General features: G+C 43.4%; 1 protein-coding gene across 1 annotated transcript in view; it reads right to left on the minus strand.

Moving 5' to 3' along the window:
* The window catches only part of PPA1 (inorganic pyrophosphatase 1), a 111358-nt gene that overhangs the window by 41820 nt on the left and 50123 nt on the right, over positions 1 to 19415 (minus strand). Inside the window, exon 3 of the mRNA XM_044297448.1 lies at positions 2584 to 2637. Coding sequence (XP_044153383.1) covers positions 2584 to 2637 — 54 coding nt within the window. The remainder of the gene's footprint in view (positions 1 to 2583; positions 2638 to 19415) is intronic.

Consider the following 19415-nt stretch of genomic DNA (forward strand, 5'->3'; position numbering starts at 1 on the left):
AACCCTTGGGATCAAGATAATCCATCTTATGGTGTCAAGGATAAACAGACATTGAAGCAGCATTGTGAGGCTGTTGTTATAGCTACTGTAACACGATCCATCAGTTCTGGACCAGCCAGAGGACATTATAGATTGAATGGATGGATGCAGACCGTACAATTGGCTTTATTCATTCCCCGCAATAAACTAGGTCATTATTTCTTCACTTTCCAAACTTAATGTGCATATACAGTATGTATGACATGACTCATCCATTTTTAACTTTGTGCCTATTAAAGACTGAGAATCACCGCTCACCATAACCGCTGTATATTTTAAAGGGAACCTGTCAGCAGAATGGTGGTTACTAAACCACCAGAATGCTAGTGTAGGGAGTAAACTACCATTATAGACTTGTCTTTGTTGAAATTGCCAGTGTCGGTATGCAGGAGAGAAAAACAGTAATAATAGTACTGCATGTTGCTCTCTACCAGGGTTGCCAACCGTCCTGGACAGTCCATAAAAATAGGGGACTTTTCTCCAGTGTCCGTGAAAAAAAAATAGGTGTCCGCAATTTAATTTGGAGGTTGGTGGTCCTTGAGCAGGTCCGTTTGATTGTAAATCTCAGCATTTTAGACTTCACAGTAATTGCTTGTAATGTGTTCAGTATTAGTATCTGAGCTATAGACATGTATTACTTAGAATCTTTATAGTTCATTATATTTTTCCAATTTGTCCGTAAAAAATGTTGACTGTCCATGTTTTTTTAATAAAATTTTCCACACAAAAAAAATTAATATAATAATTAGGTTGGCAACCCTGCTCTCCACTTGTGATCTCACTGGTGCTGCAGCCAGGACTAGTCTCGGTGGTAATCAGGGTCTCCGGGTGCGACGTCAGCGTTATCTATGCCAAGCAAGAATGATTGATTATAACCGTGACTGCAGCACCGGCCAAATGACTAGTGCAGAGCAACATGCAGCCCTGCTGTTACTTCTTTATCTCCTGCATACTGATGATTTCAACAGGTACAAGTCTACGAAAGGCAGGCCTACAGCAACATGCTGGTAGTTTAATAACCGCCACTCTGCTGACAGGTTCCCTTTAAAAGATGTTGGGAAGAGCGTACAATTAAAAGGTTCCTTTAGCTTCATGCTGTGGGTTCCTTTTGCAATTACTGGCAGAACTGCTTTAGATGATGGAAATGTGTATGGTGGAAAAAAGGAAAATGATAAAGTCTTTATCCATTATTCAAGATTATATCGTTACATACTTGAAACTGTTTTTGGCATTAAAGCTAGCCATGAACATGGCGTATTTCTTGGCAGATCCAGCCAACTTATGTGGGACCCACAAGCAAATTGAATGTCCTTGCTGGGCCACAGACAGTAGATTACATGCAAATACCAAAAGTATTTGGGTCATGATTATAGCCTGCGCCGATACTATTAGCAGTCCTCAGATGTACTACACTGTAGTTATCATACCCTTGCCATACACGGTCAGTATAAGTGGAGTTTGTATGTTCTACCCCACATGGGCTTCCTCTAGATACTCTGGTTACCTCCCATGCTCTAAAAACATACTGATTGTGTGCCCCAATGGGAATAGGGGTGTACCACCAATGAGGCCAGGTGAGGTGATCGCCTCAGGCAGCACCAGGTGGGGGCAAGAGGAGGGCAGCCGAAGGACCATGGGCTGAAAGGAAGGGGTTAGGTTAAGAAATTTGCATTAGGAAGGGGGGGGGGCAGAGTTTCAGGTTTCGCCTGCAGAAAGGCTAGGTGCACCCCTGCAGGTGAATGATTTTTGTACCGCACTGCTGAATATTTTGGTACTATATACATACAATAATAATGATGCATTAGGGTTATGTTGACTGATCCTCCTGATTTGTACAACTGTCAGCAATCTAATGTATATGGTCATCTTTAAACAGCATCACCAGTTAGGATATAGTATAGCGGAATTAAGGTAACCAAAAACCCTCCATTGAGACACAGAAGATGGCATATAGATATCATCCTACATACTAACAGGCCATGTAGATTGGAGTTATCTCCACGAGACAATTCCTTTGACAATTTTTTCTGACCAGTTCCACTCTGAGAAACATAGAAATACTGTACAGTATATGTCCTCAGAGGCGGGTAGGTGGAAGAGCACCATAGGGACGTTGGGGTGCAATTTGTGCGTTTTTTTTTTTAAAGCAATGTTCTGCCTGAATGATTTATCAGCGTTCCTTTTAAAAATGTCAACACTAGGGGACAACTAGCTGAATTTCTGTCCGCCCAACATCTATCATGTTAGAAAGCGCCATGTTCTTAAAGCATCACCTTGGCCACAAACAGTTCTTTGTCCTGCCTTTACATGTACTGGTATCTTGGACTGGGGTATGCTGAACATTGGTCACCAATGCTCGGGTGGTGTGTTGGTGTCAAACGGAATGATCCTGAACACAATGACAAGATTCTATTTAGGTTTTCAGTGGGTAAGGACCAACCATGTAAAATGGAGTCTACACAGTACGAGGGGAAAGTGGAGATGGAATGTAGTTTGTAGTTTTTCCATAGAGTATACAGTATGTTAATATACATTTTAACTAACCTCCATCTTTGCATTAGTCCATCGTGGCACTTCCACAATCATGTTGAATATGCCCTGCAAAAAAAAGAAAAAAGAAAAATCAGGAGACCCATCACGACACATGGACCATGTTCTGTTCAGTACCTGGAGGGAACAAAAACGGATTCTTCCATTACTACCTGTTACACATGTACCTCCTAGATAGAAACATCCATTGTATACTTGTAATCCACTGCATTTTATCCAGGCTAATATTTGTTTCAGATTAAAAATTAAAAAGAAATACTGTGTAACTCTTACTTTTCAATATTTCCTGCAGTTCTCTTATTGCATTCACGTTTGGTCCTTACCACAGAGAATCAGATTTGTGAACAGGTCTGAAGAAAAACCTTACAGCTAATCACATTCCTGCACCTCTATCCTTGGAACGCATCAAACCATCAAGATAATTGCCTTCATCTGTCATCATGTCTCAAGAGTTTCTTAAGAATGTTTTCCAGAAGTGCAGACACATGGAACAAAATGGCTGGAACCTTTCAGCCTATGCCTTGTGTCAGAAGGACAAAACATAAAAGATAAAGCACTACAAAATGTTCTGGAGGAGTTTAAAGGGAACCTGCAGCTTGCTTTCGGGCTGCTAAACTACCAGCATGCTGTTATGCAGCTGGGCCAATGGCGGATCCAGAGCCTGTCTCAGGAGGGGCACTTCCAGTCTGTGCTGCTGCAGAACATCTTGCCTGGTTGAGGTTCTGCAGCAGCTGAAGCCTTGGAGTGCACCGATGATGCTGCTGAAGAACATCTTGTCAGGCTGTGCTGTCCATTACACTGGCAGATGTTATTTGCAGGTTTAATGCAAGCAACCAGTCTGCACAGGGAGCTGCTGCAGAACATCTTGTCCTGGCTGAGGTTCTGCAGCAGCACACTCAGTGAGCAGCTGCCGCAGAACCTCTTCCACCCGTGCAGCACCCTCAGCCCTGCTACATGCGGCAGGGGAAGTGAGCGGCTGCTCTGAGCACACAGAGGCGCACACGTTTATTTTCCGCCTGTGTGGGCGTTTGAGTCTGGCTGAGCGCGGCTGCCAATGGCAGGGAGAGGCCCAAGCATGTGGAGAACTTGTTTACAACTAACCTGGCCGGCTGCAGGAGGAAGAGACCCCCCCCAGTGAGAAGAGGGGTGCGAGCTGACAGCCAGAAAACCCGGCGCAGCCGCAGCACCGGAGGCGCAAAGTCGGCCGACCAGGCGCACCGTGCACATCACAGCGCATAGCGGACGAGCCGCACGACAGCCGCAGCTGCGCCAAACCCGGAATCCAGTGCAGGTTTACACGCTTTCCATATTGGAGCTGGAATAGAGGGGAGAAGGGAGAGCGGCGCCGGAGAGAGAGCGCGAGCGAGAGGCTGCACAGGGGGACATAGGACGCCCAGAGCCGCACCAGCCCAGACACTGTTTAGAGTAGCAGGGCGATCGGAATCCCTCTCTCTCATCTCACTATGTTCTCGAGGGGGGAAATTGCCTGGGCTTTAGCTTTTTAGCAACTCCAAGGCTACTACAGGATTTCATAGAAAAAGAAGTTAGAATTTATTGGAGACGAGTCCTGGACTCCTCTCCAGTGGCATCAGGAACATAAGTAGTGAAGCGAGATGTGCATCTGCCCATACTCTCTGGAGAGGAGTACCATCATCTCCAGTAAATATTACCGCAACTTCTTTTGCTAGGTAATCCTGGAACGGACCAGTTTCATAGCAGTCTAAACTCCAGCTGTGTAATGGCATGCTGGTGATTTAGCGGCCCACAAAAAAGTGAAAAGTGGCTGCATCACTTATTGAAAGATTCATACTTACCCAAGGCCTATTGCTCTGTTCCTGCATGCTGGCTCCTGCTAGCCCAACCTTGAGTCACAGGCTTGTTTTCTTCTGGTTGGGTACGGACAGCGTATCCCCAAGCGACAAGTCACCACTAAAGCCTTAGCCAATCATTGTCTGCAGTGGTGCATGTGACCATGTCCATAACAGACCAGAGTACGGCCACAGCACTTATCCACTAAATGGCTTTTATGGGTGCACGTCCGTAATTGATTCCTTCAACCATAGAAGAAAGGCCAGAAGAAAATAAGCTTGAGACCATAAATTGGCAGCTGCTAAACTGAGCTAATACTTACAACATTAATCTCTGCAACCACTTCTTTTAAATGCGTATTCAGGAAATTTGTAGTTCCTTCAAAAGGAAATAAAAATAAAAAGAGTTTTGCACAGCTTCACCTGAATTTGCGTAATCCAGACACTCCCGTAATGTGAAGGAAAAGACAGCACGGATGAATCCCCCAATCTGGGGTCCTGAGAGACTGCAGTAACAAATTTTCAATGAATCAAGTGCCTTGGAAATTGCAATAAAATGTAACTTACATTTACATGATTAAAAGAACTCCATGGTGTCCTCTGGGTGGCGCGTTTCGAGCAGATTAGGCTTCATCAAGCCCATGACACTTAAAACGTGCCACCTTGGAGTTCTTTTAATCATGCAAATAAGTTATGTTTTATTGTAAATTCCAAGGCGCTGGACCCATTTAAAATTCGTTACTGAAATTCCAAAGGAATTGTATCATAAAGGTACCATTTAAGATGCGTCACTCACAGTATTAGGCCTCATGCACACGACCGTTGCTGTGTTCCGTTCCGCAAAATGGGGTTCCGTTGTTCCGTGATCCGTTTCCGTGTGTCTTCCTTTATTTTTGGAGGATTACCAGACATGACGGAAAGTAAAAAAAAAGTCTAAGTCAAGTTTGCCTTGCAAATGATAGGAAAAAAACTGACGCGCATGACAATCTTGTGTGCCTCCACGTTTTTTCACCGACCCATTGACTTGAATGGGTCTGCGAACCGTTTTCCGTGAAAAAAATAGGACAGGTTATATTTTTTTGACGGAATGGAACCACGGATCACAGACTCGGATGGCAAACGGTGCATTAGCCGAGTTTTCAACTGACTCATTGAAAGTCAATGGGTCCGCAGAAAATCACGAAAAACGGAACAACGGACACTGAATGAAACAACGGTCGTGTGCATGAGGCCTTATACATTGCACAAATACGAGTAACACGGGTATGGTCTTTGTGCAGGATAGGACCACGATGCTTTCCCTGAGTGGCCTCCATAGGAGATGGTGAGAGACTGCAGATGGCATTTCACGATGAGGTACCAAGGTAGCAATTAGTCAAATCTAAAGCCCAGAATCATGCCATCTTCACAAACGAACAGGAACCAAGGTGCGGCAGATCAGAGGATGCTTCAATCACAAAGGGACAGGTGCATACCAATACCTGTCCCTTTAAGATGTTTGCCACGCTATGGAAGGCATGGCAGCAGCGAAAAGATAGGGACAAGTGCACACAGGCAGGCGCTGTTTAGTATGAAGAATGGAACGCTATCTTTATTATAACGGATGTAGGGCAGGTATTAGCAGTCAGTCTTCGCAGCTTTTTTTGGTCCTTACTCAAGTTCCTTGGACAGAGTCATCTATGATGGAGAACCGTCTGCAGGTTATATTTTTTCTTTAATACTATGTATTAGTTCGATTTCACGCTTGCTCCGCAGGAAAAGCTGTATGAAGTCAAGAAATCCCTCAATTTGTATAGCTTAGAGACAGCAGATGGGTTTATTCTAACCAGTTTATAGCACATTGCAGTGACGGCTACCCAGGGCGATCTCCAGGTGAACACGTCTCTGAAATCCCATCACTGCCTAGCAGAAAGTGCTGCAAGACCTTGAAAAACGGATTTAACTCTAACTGTTGCTGGAAGAAAAATAAAGCATGAAGTCAATTATATTCAATTCTACTCAAATTTTCACTGAGATTAGAAAAAAAAGAAAAAGGGTTATAAGATATCTTTATTCATATTGGAAATGACATTACTGCAAGATGCACAGCTGGAAATACTTGAAAAATTCTAAACCTAAATTGGCGGTAAGCGGGGAGAATATGTTCAGAGCGGCATAGGAATGTGATGGAATAAAAAAATAAATAAAAATGGATCAAAAAAACTCTTTCCCAAACTCCGAAACAGCATAGCTTGCTGTGCTACACTTTCTGTAGTTCCCATGCACTGGAGCTGCTGAAACAGTGGGCCGCCGGCCTGCCCCTCTGTTTTCCGGCCACCTGGTGGTTGGGGCTTAGTCTCATTTCGCCTTTGAAAAACCAGCACCTGGATCTGAATATTTTTACAAATAAATGTAATTAAAAATTAAGCATAGCCACTGAGTTATTCACTAAAATGCATCTGTATAGCGCCACCTGCTGTTTGCTCTTTTCTTTATTTTCCCCCCACTACCTGACCGAGTTGGTCACATGCCCTCAGTTTAAATCTTGAATGGTCACCAGCCATATCTGCTGTTAGAAGCTGTGACAGTGAAAGAGCTGCAACAGAAAGGACATGCCCCCTGAGCTTTGATAGGGAGAAAGGACACAGCCCCTTAACTGCCAGCCTGAAAAATCGAGCAGAACAACGAGAGTAATGAATGGGGAGATCTCTGGTTCCATGTGAGGTACAGGGACGTTTCCATCTTCAGTAGAAAGAGATGGTCATGTACTATATGAGGTCTGACATCAATCATGGCAAAACCCACTACAACCTACTGTAGTCCATGACTTGGAAGCTCGAGGATAACACCTGACATCCGACGCCAACCATCGACATTGAATGCTGACCTTCTGATGCTAATTAGAGTCATATCAACATCGGCGGTCAGAGTCGCATGTCAGCTTCTGGAGTCAGAAGAGTCAAGTATTACAGTCCGGGTGCGTCATTTGCCTCAAGATTATATTACTATGCTATTTGACTACTACTGACATTTGATGATGTCCTAAGAAGGACACTGTAAATGTACAGTGTCAATAGGGTGTGTCCCTAAACAATCTGATTAGCTTGGAAATTGAGTCTATGGTGACCTACCATCTCTGGACTGGTATGGCAGCACCCAGACATTTCCAGGAAGATCAGAGGAATAAAATAGCACAGAGTTGCAAGAGAAGATCATTCATAATTTACGTACAAAAACAAAAAATTTAAGAGCTGAATGGTCCTCTTTAAAACCCAAGTTCAGTGATAAAGTAGCTATAGTCATATGTAACAGATAACCACAATGTTCCATGGCACGTTGTGGCCATCATTTTCTTGTGTGATGCCCTCTTCTGCTCCAAATGTGGTCTTCCTGCCTGACGTGGTCAATCATTTAACATCACTTGCTGTCTAAGACAACAGTCTAATCTTCCAACCAGAGGCGTAGCTAGAACTGACTGGGCCCCACAGCAAATTTTTGTATGGGCTCTGCCCACATCGGACCGGTCACTGTCCATCATGAGAACTGAGGAGGGGAAAGGTGGAGCAATATCACTGATGTCAAGTCAGTGACAGAGGTGCAAGTGCAGGACTCTGGACCTGGTGCAGGAGAAGGCAGCTGCTCTGACCCCTTGGGGCCCAGGTGATGAAGTACTGTGACTGCTCCCAGGCCCCTTCTGAGCTCGGGCCCCAAAGCAGCTGCTTCCCTGATAGCTATACCACTGCTTCTAAGATACTTAAAGGGGTTCTCCAGCTTTTTTATCCTCTGAAAAGGTCGTCATCAGTTTCTGATCAGTGGGGTTCTGACTCCCCAGACTAACGATTAGCAGTGAGAAGACAGTTTTCCCTAGGCCAGTGACTTTACGTTCATCAATCACGTGGCTTAGGCGCCTTTCAGTCCCGTTCAAATGAATGGGGCAGAGTAGCGATAACAAGCACAGCCACTGTACAACGATGATACTGATCAGTGGGAAGTTAGAAAACACATTTAAAAGGTGTTACACAGGAGACAAAACCATGTCTTCATTCTTTCAGTTGTGTGTGGTACTGCAGCCCAGCCCTGTTCAATTCAATGGAGTAGAGTTGCAAAACCAGACACATTCATGGGTGTGGTGCTATGGTCACAATTGGTAAATTTGAGTTTTTATGAGAGATTTAGGCTTTATGTTTTCTCTTAAAGTGTAAGGCTCTGTTCACATCATGTTTATGACCACCATTTAATGTATTTACTGGAAAAAGCTCCCAACGTATATGTTAACCGATTAAAAATGGTGAGTTCCTCTGGGGATATACTATACAGGCTGCTCCAATATCTCCAAATCAAACTGCCTAATAGTAAATCTGTCTTAGTTGTCCATAAACTGGTAAATTACTGGACTTAGTGCTGACTAGGATTGTTGACATTTGCACCCTTTGCTGTACTTCATGACGGACGAAGCTGAAAATCCCCATTCGACTCACGAAACACCACTTTCATGACCAGAAAATTGGCAGAACATGAATTGTGGGCCCAATTTTATTCAACTCAACTGTGAATACGGCAATTTACCTGGACATCTTTTTACAACCAAACATCAGAAGAAAAAAAATGTCCTGCTTTTTCCAACAAGATGAGGCAACATGTCGCACCTCACAGAACTCACGGGTACGGATTAATGAACTGTTTACGGAGGAACGAAGGGGTTATGGCTACCACGTTTGCCAAGACTTAACCACATGTGATTTTTATCTGTCGGGAAATTTAAACCAGAAAATGTCTGCTAACAATCCACATCCCCTGGATGAACTGAAGGAGAACATCTGCTGAAGAGGTGCAAGTATGGTTCTTTAGATATAGGGGTGCAGTTATTAAGACCGGCGTTTTAGATCCTGGTCCTAATAAAGTCCTGCAGCTGGCGGTAGTTATTAAGATGTGCCGGCCTCTTAATTACTTTGGCGATCCACTGCCGCTTCTAAATGTAAGACTACTTCCTAGCTGTCTTACATTTAGACCCTTTTCTACGGCCCGACCCCTTCGCCGCCCACACCACACTGACAATTTTAGACTTGCTGTGTGCAGGGCAAAGTCGCAGATAGTGGCGCAACGGTTAGACTAATATAGGTGTATTTCAGTATAATAAATGACCCCCATAATATCCAATGATCGTACAGAATACGCAAGTCGCTGTTACTCCAATTAGTAAGTCAGTGATAGTTCAGTATCTAAAGATCCATTATAACCTCCATATTTTTTAGGGGATAATTTTTATATTGGATTCTTGTTTAGTAATAACCATAATACCTTGCATATACACTATGGATCAATTTATATTAGCTACTGGGCCAATATCATATATGTGCACATATTTTATATTTACATATTTGTATTATTTTTATTTTGTATTCTATCAAATATTCCTGATTAATATATAATATATCCCTAGAGGAACTCATTATTTTTAATCAGTATATTGACCTTTTTCCTTTCTGTTGGCACCAGAAAAGTGAGAATCCTTGGTTAAATTTTCATTCTCGTTATTATATATCCCAAGTGAGCAGTGTTTTTGTTTTATACATTAACCGGATGCTTTTGATAGATGCCATCTATGGCATCTGTCACCCATAGGGACCTGTAAGAAGATGGATGTCACATGTAAACATTTAATTTAATTTTTTTTACTGGATACCGTGGCATGGAATAGCGTAGTCAATGCTTTTTTTTTTTTTGCAGTACTGTGACATATACTAACAGATGGTGGCCAAAAGGACATTCTTATGACCTCCCCACTAATGAAGTCCCATGGACAAATATACCACGTACATCCTTGCAAATGTGATGTGAAGTTAGTTACATAGCCTGTCATTTCACAAAACCTCTGACACATCAGAGACATTTCAGATGTTTGATCAGTGGGGATCAAGGGGCTTCTTCTGCTGTGAGCAGCTCTGCTCGGTGTAGAGTCCATACACTGCTAACCCCATCTCTCCAAGGAGAGCCGATCATAGCCAGACTTTCAGTGCGGAGAGGATCCCTCCTGCCCTTCACTTCAGTAATCCGGACCCCACCAGTCAAAACTTCTGGCGTGTCATTGTCACAAAAAGAACGTTAAGGGGTTGTGCAAAACCATGCGTCAGTTATTACTGGACCACCAAATGGTAACAAGATAAGCTTTGATGGTCATGTCAAACTAATTTAATCAGTTTCTATGAGGAGGTAAGTTCTAGACTTGACAGCAGCGAATCAATGGATGTCGTATATCTGGACTTCTCCTAAGCATTTGACACTGTACCACATAAAGGGTTAGTATATAAAATGAGAATGCTTGGACTGGGAGAAAACGTCTGTATGTGGGTAAGTAACTGGCTCAATGATAGAAAACAGAGGGTGGTTATTAATGGTAAATACTCAGATTGGGTCACTGTCACTAGTGGGGTACCTCAGGGGTCAGTATTGGGCCCTATTCTCTTCAATATATTTATTAGTGATCTTGTAGAAGGCTTGCACAGTAAAATATAAATTTTTGCAGATGACACTAAACTGTGCAAAGTAATTGACATGGAAGATGACAGTATACTGCTACAGAGCGATCTGGATAGATTGGAGGATTGGGCAGATAAGTGGCAGATGAGGTTTAACACTGACAAATGTAAGGTTATGCACATGGGAAGGAATAATGCAAGTCACCCGTACATACTAAATGGTAAAACACTGGGTAACACTGACATGCAAAAGGACATAGGAATTTTAGTGAACAGCAAACTAAGCTGCAAAAACCAGTGTCAGGCAGCTGCTGCCAAGGCCAATAAGATAATGGGTTGCATCAAAAGGGGCATAGATGCCCGTGATGAGAACATAGTCCTACCCACTTTACAAATCACTAGTCAGACCACACATGGAGTACTGTGTACAGTTCTGGGCTCCTGTGAACAAGGCAGACATAGCAGAGCTGGAGAGGGTCCAGAGGAGGGCAACTAAAGTAATAACTGGAATGGGGGACTACAGTACAGTAAGATTATCAACATTAGTGTTATTGACTTTAGAAGAAAAAAAAAAAAAAAGAGGACTGAGAGGAGATCTAATTAATATGTATAAATGTATAAGGGGTCAGTACAGAGATCTATCCCATCATCTATTCATTCCCAGGACTGTGACGAGGGGACATCCTCTGTGTCTGGAGGAAAGAAGATTTGTACACAAACATAGAAGAGGATTCTTTACGGTAAGAGCAGTGAGACTACAGAACTCTCTGCCTGAGGAGGTGGTGAGGGTGAGTACAATTCAAGAGGAATTCAAGAGGGGCCTGGATGTATTTCTGGAGTGTAATATTATAGGCTATAGCTACTAGAGGGGTCGTTGATCCAGGGAGTTAGGCTACTTTTACACTCACGTTGTGCAGATCCATTCAGATAATACAACCGTCTGCATCCGTTCAGAACTGATCCGTTTGCATTATCTGTAACATAGCCAAGACGGACCCGTCTTGAACACCATTGAAAGTCAATGGGGGACGGATCAGTTTTCTATTGTGCCAGATTGTGTCAGTGAAAACAGATCCGTCCCCACTGACTTACATTGTGTGTCAGGACGGATCCGCTTGGCTCAGTTTTATCAGACAGACACCAAAACGCTGCAAGCAACGTTTTGGTGTCCATCTTCAAAGCGGAATGGAGACTGAACTCATGCAAACTGATGCAATCTGAGCGGATCCTTTTCCATTCAGAATGCATTAGGGGAAAACTGATCCGTTTTGGACCGCTTGTGAGAGCCCTGAACGGATCTCACAAAGGAAAAGCCAAAACGCGAGTGTGAAAGTAGCCTTATTCTGATTGCCTGACTGGAGTCGGGAAGGAATTTTTTTCTCCCTAAAATGAGGAAAATTGGCTTCTACCTCACAGGTTTTTTGCCTTCCTCTGGATCAGCTTGCAGGACGACAGGCCGAACTGGATGGACAGATGGCTTTTTCAGCCTTATAAACTATGTTACTATATTGGTCACTGTGATTGATTTCCTCGTACCTGTATTACTGTTTGCTCAGATTAGATTGCCATCAGGAATGTGTTACAGTGTGACATATGGAGTGTTTACAAGCGCTTTTACTTCACAATGAAAAAGAAGAATCTCCTTTACTGCACATTGCAGATTTCACATTACAAAAGAAAGTGATAAGATGGCAAGGGTATAACATGGGTGTATTATAAGAGGACCTTTCAAGCTCTGCTCTTATCTTTGGCCACCACTAGAATAAGCTGACCTTAAAGCTCACTAATCCACCATCATGAGCTGGGAGTGTTCAGAGCAGCAGATAAAATGCTTATAACTTCTGCCTTAAAGAAACTGGATCATAGCATTGCACAGTCAATAGACAAGATTTTATTTTATACAGTACCGACTTAGGGCTCATGCACACAAACGTGTACCGAGTTAGGGATCATGCACACAAACGTGTACCGAGTTAGGGATCATGCACACAAACGTGTACCGCCCCGGCCAGTGCAGTGCAATCACTACTTTTTTGTGGTGTAGTGCTTCCATTCCGTGCCTCTGTTCCGCCCTGTACTGTATCTCCCGGATTGCAGACCCATTCAAGTGAATATGGTTCATGAGGCTTTAAAAAGGGTTTTCGGAGATTGTTGACTTACGGTATGACCTATCTTCTGGATAGGCAATCAGTGTCTGATCTGAGAGAGTCCAAAACTCGAGACCCCTGCCGATCAGTTTTGCAGACAAGAATAGGCCTTTCACAGCCGGGATCACTGTTTTGTGTATCCACAATTTGGAGACCACAAAATCACATACGCCCATGTGCATGAGACCTTAACCGGTGACCGCCAATGAGCCTTTTTTTTACAGCGGTCAAAACGAGCCTTGAGCTAGGCCACCGCCTTTTGATGGAGACTAGTCTAAGCACTGCATGGGTCTCCCATGTACTAAAGAGCAGGAGCTCCCTCTCTCTCATGATAGCCGGGCTCCTGCTCTAATTGCCAGGATTAGCAGAAGAGCTGATCCGGGGTGTATAACTTCTTAGATACTGCAGTCAATGGCGATTTAAAGAAAGGAGGCTCCCTCTCCCAGGCTCTGGCCCACCGAGAATGAAATTGCAGGGTGCCAAAAAAATATAATATATAAAAGGCAGAATACATCAAAGAAAACAAGATACATTGTATTCACGATTGAGGCCCCTGGGTTCCATCTTTTTTAAACGGTGGAGCCAGTAGGCCTCTCTCTTTAGTAACAATTTGAGAATGTAAATCACTAATCTACTATCACATATAAATGTGCCCCTTATTGGAATCTTTTCACCCGAATGTGGGTGGGAAAAACATGAGTCCTTGATGACACTAGAGCGATTTACACAGTTACGGCAGGGAAATAAACCTTGTCTTGCTGAAGACAAAGTACTTTGTCTTATTTCTGTTCTGTTACTACCCACATCCGCCCAAACTATTTTTATCTCTAATGTTATCGGCACGTTTATAACACATCATGGGTGGTCTCTGGAATTCACCTATCTGTGGGTACCAATATAGCTAAAATGTGCAAATGTTTATTGACAATAGTCCTCAGACGCCTATGGTCAATAAACATTGGCACATTTTAGGTAAAAGTACTTTGTCTTCCCCAAGAACAGGTTTATTTCCCTGCCTTAACTGTGTAAATCGCTCTAGTGTCATCAAGGGCTCATGTTTTTCCCACCCACATTCAGGTGAAAAGATTCCAATAAGGGGCACATTTACATGTGATAGTAGATTTGCGATTTACATTCTCAAGTGTCCATGTGGATTGTTATATGTGGGAGAAAACCTCAATGAGAAAGGACAGACTGAGTAAACACAAGTCTACTTTCAGAAAAGGTAATTTATTACTTTCAGTACCCCTTCATTTTCACCCCAAAAAAACATAATATTGCACAACTGCGGTATCAAATTGACAGAAATAAATTGTTACTAAAGAGAGAGGCCTACTGGATCCACCGTTTACAAACGATGGAACCCAGGGGCCTCAATCGTGAATACAATGTATCTTGTTTTCTTTGATGTATTCTGCCTTTCATATATTGTATTTTATTTGTAATAATTATATAGTATAAGCATATAGTTTATAAATGCATTTTCCATTTCCCTAGCGGAATTGATTACCAAACAGATTGGATAATATCCCACTATATACTTTTCATTATATTGCCTATAGTCGTCACTGAGGGGGAGGAGTCTTGCTGATGTCAGTTCCTCTGTATTTCATTTGTCTATTTAAAAGAGCCTATGTGAGATGTTTGTACATAGTCTGAAGAAAGCACACTGGTACTGAAACGCGTCACTATGATATAATATGTGACAAATAAATCCAATTCACTGATTGATATCCTGCGAAGTGCCGGTCTTCTTGTCACATTGTTTCTCTGGACACCAATCCACTGACACGTGCCCCGCAACTCCAAAATAAGGTCGTGCCGACCTGTTATCTCTTGAAACACATCACACACCATGCTACATACATATCACACACCCTGCTTATACATTACACATATCCATACATCACACACTGTGCTGTCACTTTGTACTGCACGTCAAACTGGATGTCCTCGTTTGGCAGTAGTTACCCACCACTCCAGAATCCAGCTCCACTGCCACCATGTTCGCAGGTGTCTCCAGGCAGAGCTCACCGCTCCCCCCTACACTCCTGTTACACCAACGGCTCAGGAGCTAATCCCTCTTTCCGTATCAATTACAGCTATTATTCCCCCAGCTGCCCCCTGATGCAGGGCACAATAGCACTCCCTATCTGGCAGCCGCCCAAACCGACCAATAACAAAGCTCCTTTCTGCACGGAGCTTTGTTATTGGATATTTCAGGCACCGGCAGCATCGCTGCGCCCTGCGCTCATGAATGGCAGGGAAAAGTTAAACACATATTGATATGTTTTTTTAGGAAGTAAAATGACCTGAACAGCCATCTTTGATGCTTGCACAGGAGTCATTGCGATCTTTGATATGTACCACCTACCTAAACATTACTGCAGACTGCAGTTTTGAAGAATAAAATACTAAAAAGAGTTCAACTTCAGTGTGTTAACTTGGCTTCCAAAATTCCTTAGCTCTTAAACCCAGAATCTGTGAGATGTGCTAAGGCCGCACCGCATAGTATACAGGACTTACTGATGACCTATCCTAGGGCTATATTCACATGGCTGCCTTTCTGAAAAATGCCCCCCCTTGAATTGTATGGGGGCTGTGAAAAAGGACAAAATAGAACATGTCCAGTATTTACAATCCGTTGATCGGCTGCACCTTTAGATGGGCAGATTATCGGGAATGTTCAGCCCTGATAATCTTCCTGTCAATCGGGCCATGAAAATCCGCCATAAGGCTGCTTTCAGACAGTCAATGTTTGGTCAGTGATTTCCATTGTGAACCAAAGCTCAGATGCAGGTCAAAAACATCATAACAGGTGCAAATCTTTTCATTATACCTTATTTCTGTGTAGTCTCAGATTCTGGTTTTATCTCGCAATCAGTGATGGAAATCACTGATTGCGAGCTAAAACTCACCTACCATTTTTATTACCTCATCTCTGTGGAGCCTCCACTCCTCACAGTCACTGACTTGCGAGTTAGCCCTAAGGATAGCTCATCAATATCAGACTTGCAGGGGTCCGACTCTTGGGACCACCAATCAGCTGGTTTCTGGTTTTGGCAATGGAGCTTCCTAACACAGCTAATTGGTGGGGGTTCGTAAGGATCGGTCATCTGCCGTGAATGTCTTGGGGCCTCGCTACTTTGATTGACAGGGCCCAGGCAGTTGCAAAGCAGCAAGGGAGGGTCTGGCTACAGAAATGAGTGGAGCTTAGGTGTAACAAGCGCAATGGTGATGCCCTCATATTAAGAAAATGCATCATAATTCGGGATTGGAGCCTCAGATCAACAAAATAAACAAGTTCAAGTTCAATTTTTTTGCGGTATGGAGGCACGCGGCCTGTGCCCGCATATTGTGGACCCGCAGTTTGCGGGCCGCAATACGGGCCACGGCCGTGTACATTAAGCCTTAATGGTGGAACCACTCAGTTGTATGGGTGAAAAAGAGCTGGATGCCATGTTCCTTCAGACAGTGGTCCCCATTTGGCAAGATAGAAGGATTATCCCTCTACCATAGAGGAAAAGAAAATGAGTGCACTGAGTACATCTTAACATTTCCATCCAAAAGCTTCAGATCCCCTTGTAATGTACCTTTTAATACACTTTGTAGTTCAGAACACTGAGATGTGCAAAAAGCCAGCATTTCGGGAGTCTGAAGTACATGAAAATGAAAGCCTAATTTCCTGAAACTGCAGACAACTGGAGGTTTTATCTTACAGAGATCCTGACAGAATGAAACCGGACGGGCGTACCGTCTCTTTACTTTACAAGTTGACAAGTCAAAGTCCAGGTTTGTTATCGGGACAAGAACAACCTGTCACCTAAAGCCTTATTTGATTTATGGCCTGTGATTTATGGCCATGCAGTTTTTAAGCCCAAACCAAAAAAAAAAAAAAAAAAAAAAAAAAAAAAAGATACGAGGAAGTATCGGCTTCTATTTACTCTCCCTTTATGATCCTCACTTGGTTCTGGCTTCAAAAACTACATCAGAAATGTGAAGACGGGTCCAGACTTGAATGGAAAATCCAATTTAAAAAGAGCTTTGGTTTGAGGTCTGGGAGATGCCAAGGTCTGATGTGTGGGAATTAAAGATTACCAGGATCCCTCACTCATACAAAAGGTGTTTTCCAAGTTTTTAATATCTAATTTTCAGTATCTAAAAATCGGTTGGGGTCACTGACACCCAGACCCCTGCCGATCTGCTTTTCCTAGGCCAGTGAAGACAGACACTTTGTGTCACGAGGCCTAGGAGCAGCTTGGCTGTGTACAGCACTGTGCTTGGTAAGCTGCGAGAAGGCAGCGGAGCTCACAGGAGAACTGGTGCCTTCTCAAAACAGCTGCTCAATGGGGGTCCCAGGTGTCTGACCCCCACCGATCAGATACTGATGACTAGAGATGATCGAAGTTCTGTAAAATTAGATTCAGCTGCTTTGTCACATTTTACACAAAATTTGCATACTTGGTCACGAAGCACATTTCTTTTTAAATAGCAGGTTCAATGAAAGGAAACTGCGATTGAGACACCCCTGCCATCGAACCCCTCAGATGCCGCGTTCATTGCCGATCGCGGTATCAGAGATCCATATTAAAGTATTTTAGAGTTTGCAATAAAAAAAAAAATAATAAAGTTGTACTTGCCTCATCCATTTGATCATGAAGAGGCTGCCGCGGGCATCTTGCGTGAAGATCCAGCGTGAAATCTTGTGGGGCGCGTGATTACATCATCGCACACAATATTTTACACGGGATCTTCAAAATGCCTGCGGTGGCCTCTTGGATGAGGCAAGTATGATTTTATTTTATTTTTTTACTGTCATTTCAGGGAAAATTGAATCATTACCACAAAGCACAAGGACATTCAGCTTAGCGGCAAATCAAAAAAAAATTGAACTTCGCTCAACACTACAGATGACCTATCCTGAGGATAGGTCAGCAAAATAAAAATTCTGGAAAACCCTTTTAAAAAGGAGTCTTTAAGGGGTTGTCTCAATTCAGTAAGTGGTATTTATCATGTAGAGAAAGTTAATACAAGCCACTTACTAATGTATTATGATTGTCCATATTGCTTCCTTTGCTGGCTGGATTCATTTTTCCATCACAATATACATTGCTCGTTTCCAGGGTGACAGACCATCCTGCAATCCATCAGTGGTGGTCGTGCTTGTACACTACAGGAAAAAGCACTAGCTTATGTGCGCTCCTTTGGTTTCGGCCACCAGAGAGGCTGATGCTTTTTCCTATATTGTGCAATCACAACCACCACTGATTGATTGCAGGGTGGTCTGTAACCATGGAAACAAGCATTGTATAATGTGATAGAAAAAAAGGAAGCAATATGGAAAACAACAATACATTAGTAAGTGTCTTGTACTGTATTTACTTCCTCTACATGATCAATGCCACTTACTGAAGTGAGACAACCCCTTTAACCACCTCCCGACCGCTGTACGCACCGATGCGTCCGGGAGGTGGTCGATTTGTTCCTCCTGGACGCATCGGCGCGTCATCTCGCGAGACGCGAGATTACGTCACAGCCGGCCCGCGCATGCGCATCGCGGGCCGGCTTTTCGCAGCACAGTATTTCGTCAGCAGCCTGCCGGCCACGATCATTGGCTGGCAGGTTGCTGATTTTTAAAAAATCCAATCAGCAGCCATTTAACCCCACATATTAGTAAATATGATGGGGTTATATGGCTGCTGTGCTCCTCTGCTCCTTCTTTTGGTCGGTTGGTTCCAGCAGAGGAGCACATCATCACTGTGAGTACCCACTACACCACACTTAGCCCCCAGATCACCCCAATTAACCCTTTGATCACCCCTTTGATCGCCCCTATCAATCACTAGTGAAAGGAAAAAAGTGATAAGTGCAAACTGTCACTTTTTTTTTCACTGGCATTGACCGTTAGGTTTCAGTATAGTTTAGGCCCCTTGGTTAGGTAGTTTAGGGATCGGTTAGCGCCCAGCCCACCGCACCGCAGTCCGTTATTCGCTGATTAGCGTATCGCTAATCAGCATTTGTACTTTTATAGTATCTGGAAGTGATCAAAACTGATCACGGTCAGATCTATAATAGTACTAGTGTCACTTTAGTTCTCCCTCCACCCAAAACGCAGTGTTTGCCCGATCAGGCCTGATCGGTCGCCCACACGTGCGTACACCCATGCCCGCCCCACTGCAGTGACAAAAAAAAATTTTTTTTTTGGATCGCTGCACATTCACTTTACACGCACTGCGGCGATAAAAAAAATCAGTTTTGATATTTTTTATCAACCGCAGCGGCCTCCGGTACTTCGCTAGCCTCCCATTTGTAAGACAGGCTTGCTTTTTTTTTCTTGGGTAGTCTCAGGGAATACCCCTAAATTTAGTTGCCCACATGTCTAACAGGGGGTATTCTTCTGAAGAGGCCTACAGGCT

This window comes from Bufo gargarizans, chromosome 6, assembly GCF_014858855.1.
Source record: "Bufo gargarizans isolate SCDJY-AF-19 chromosome 6, ASM1485885v1, whole genome shotgun sequence".
NCBI classification, from domain to species: domain Eukaryota; kingdom Metazoa; phylum Chordata; class Amphibia; order Anura; family Bufonidae; genus Bufo; species Bufo gargarizans.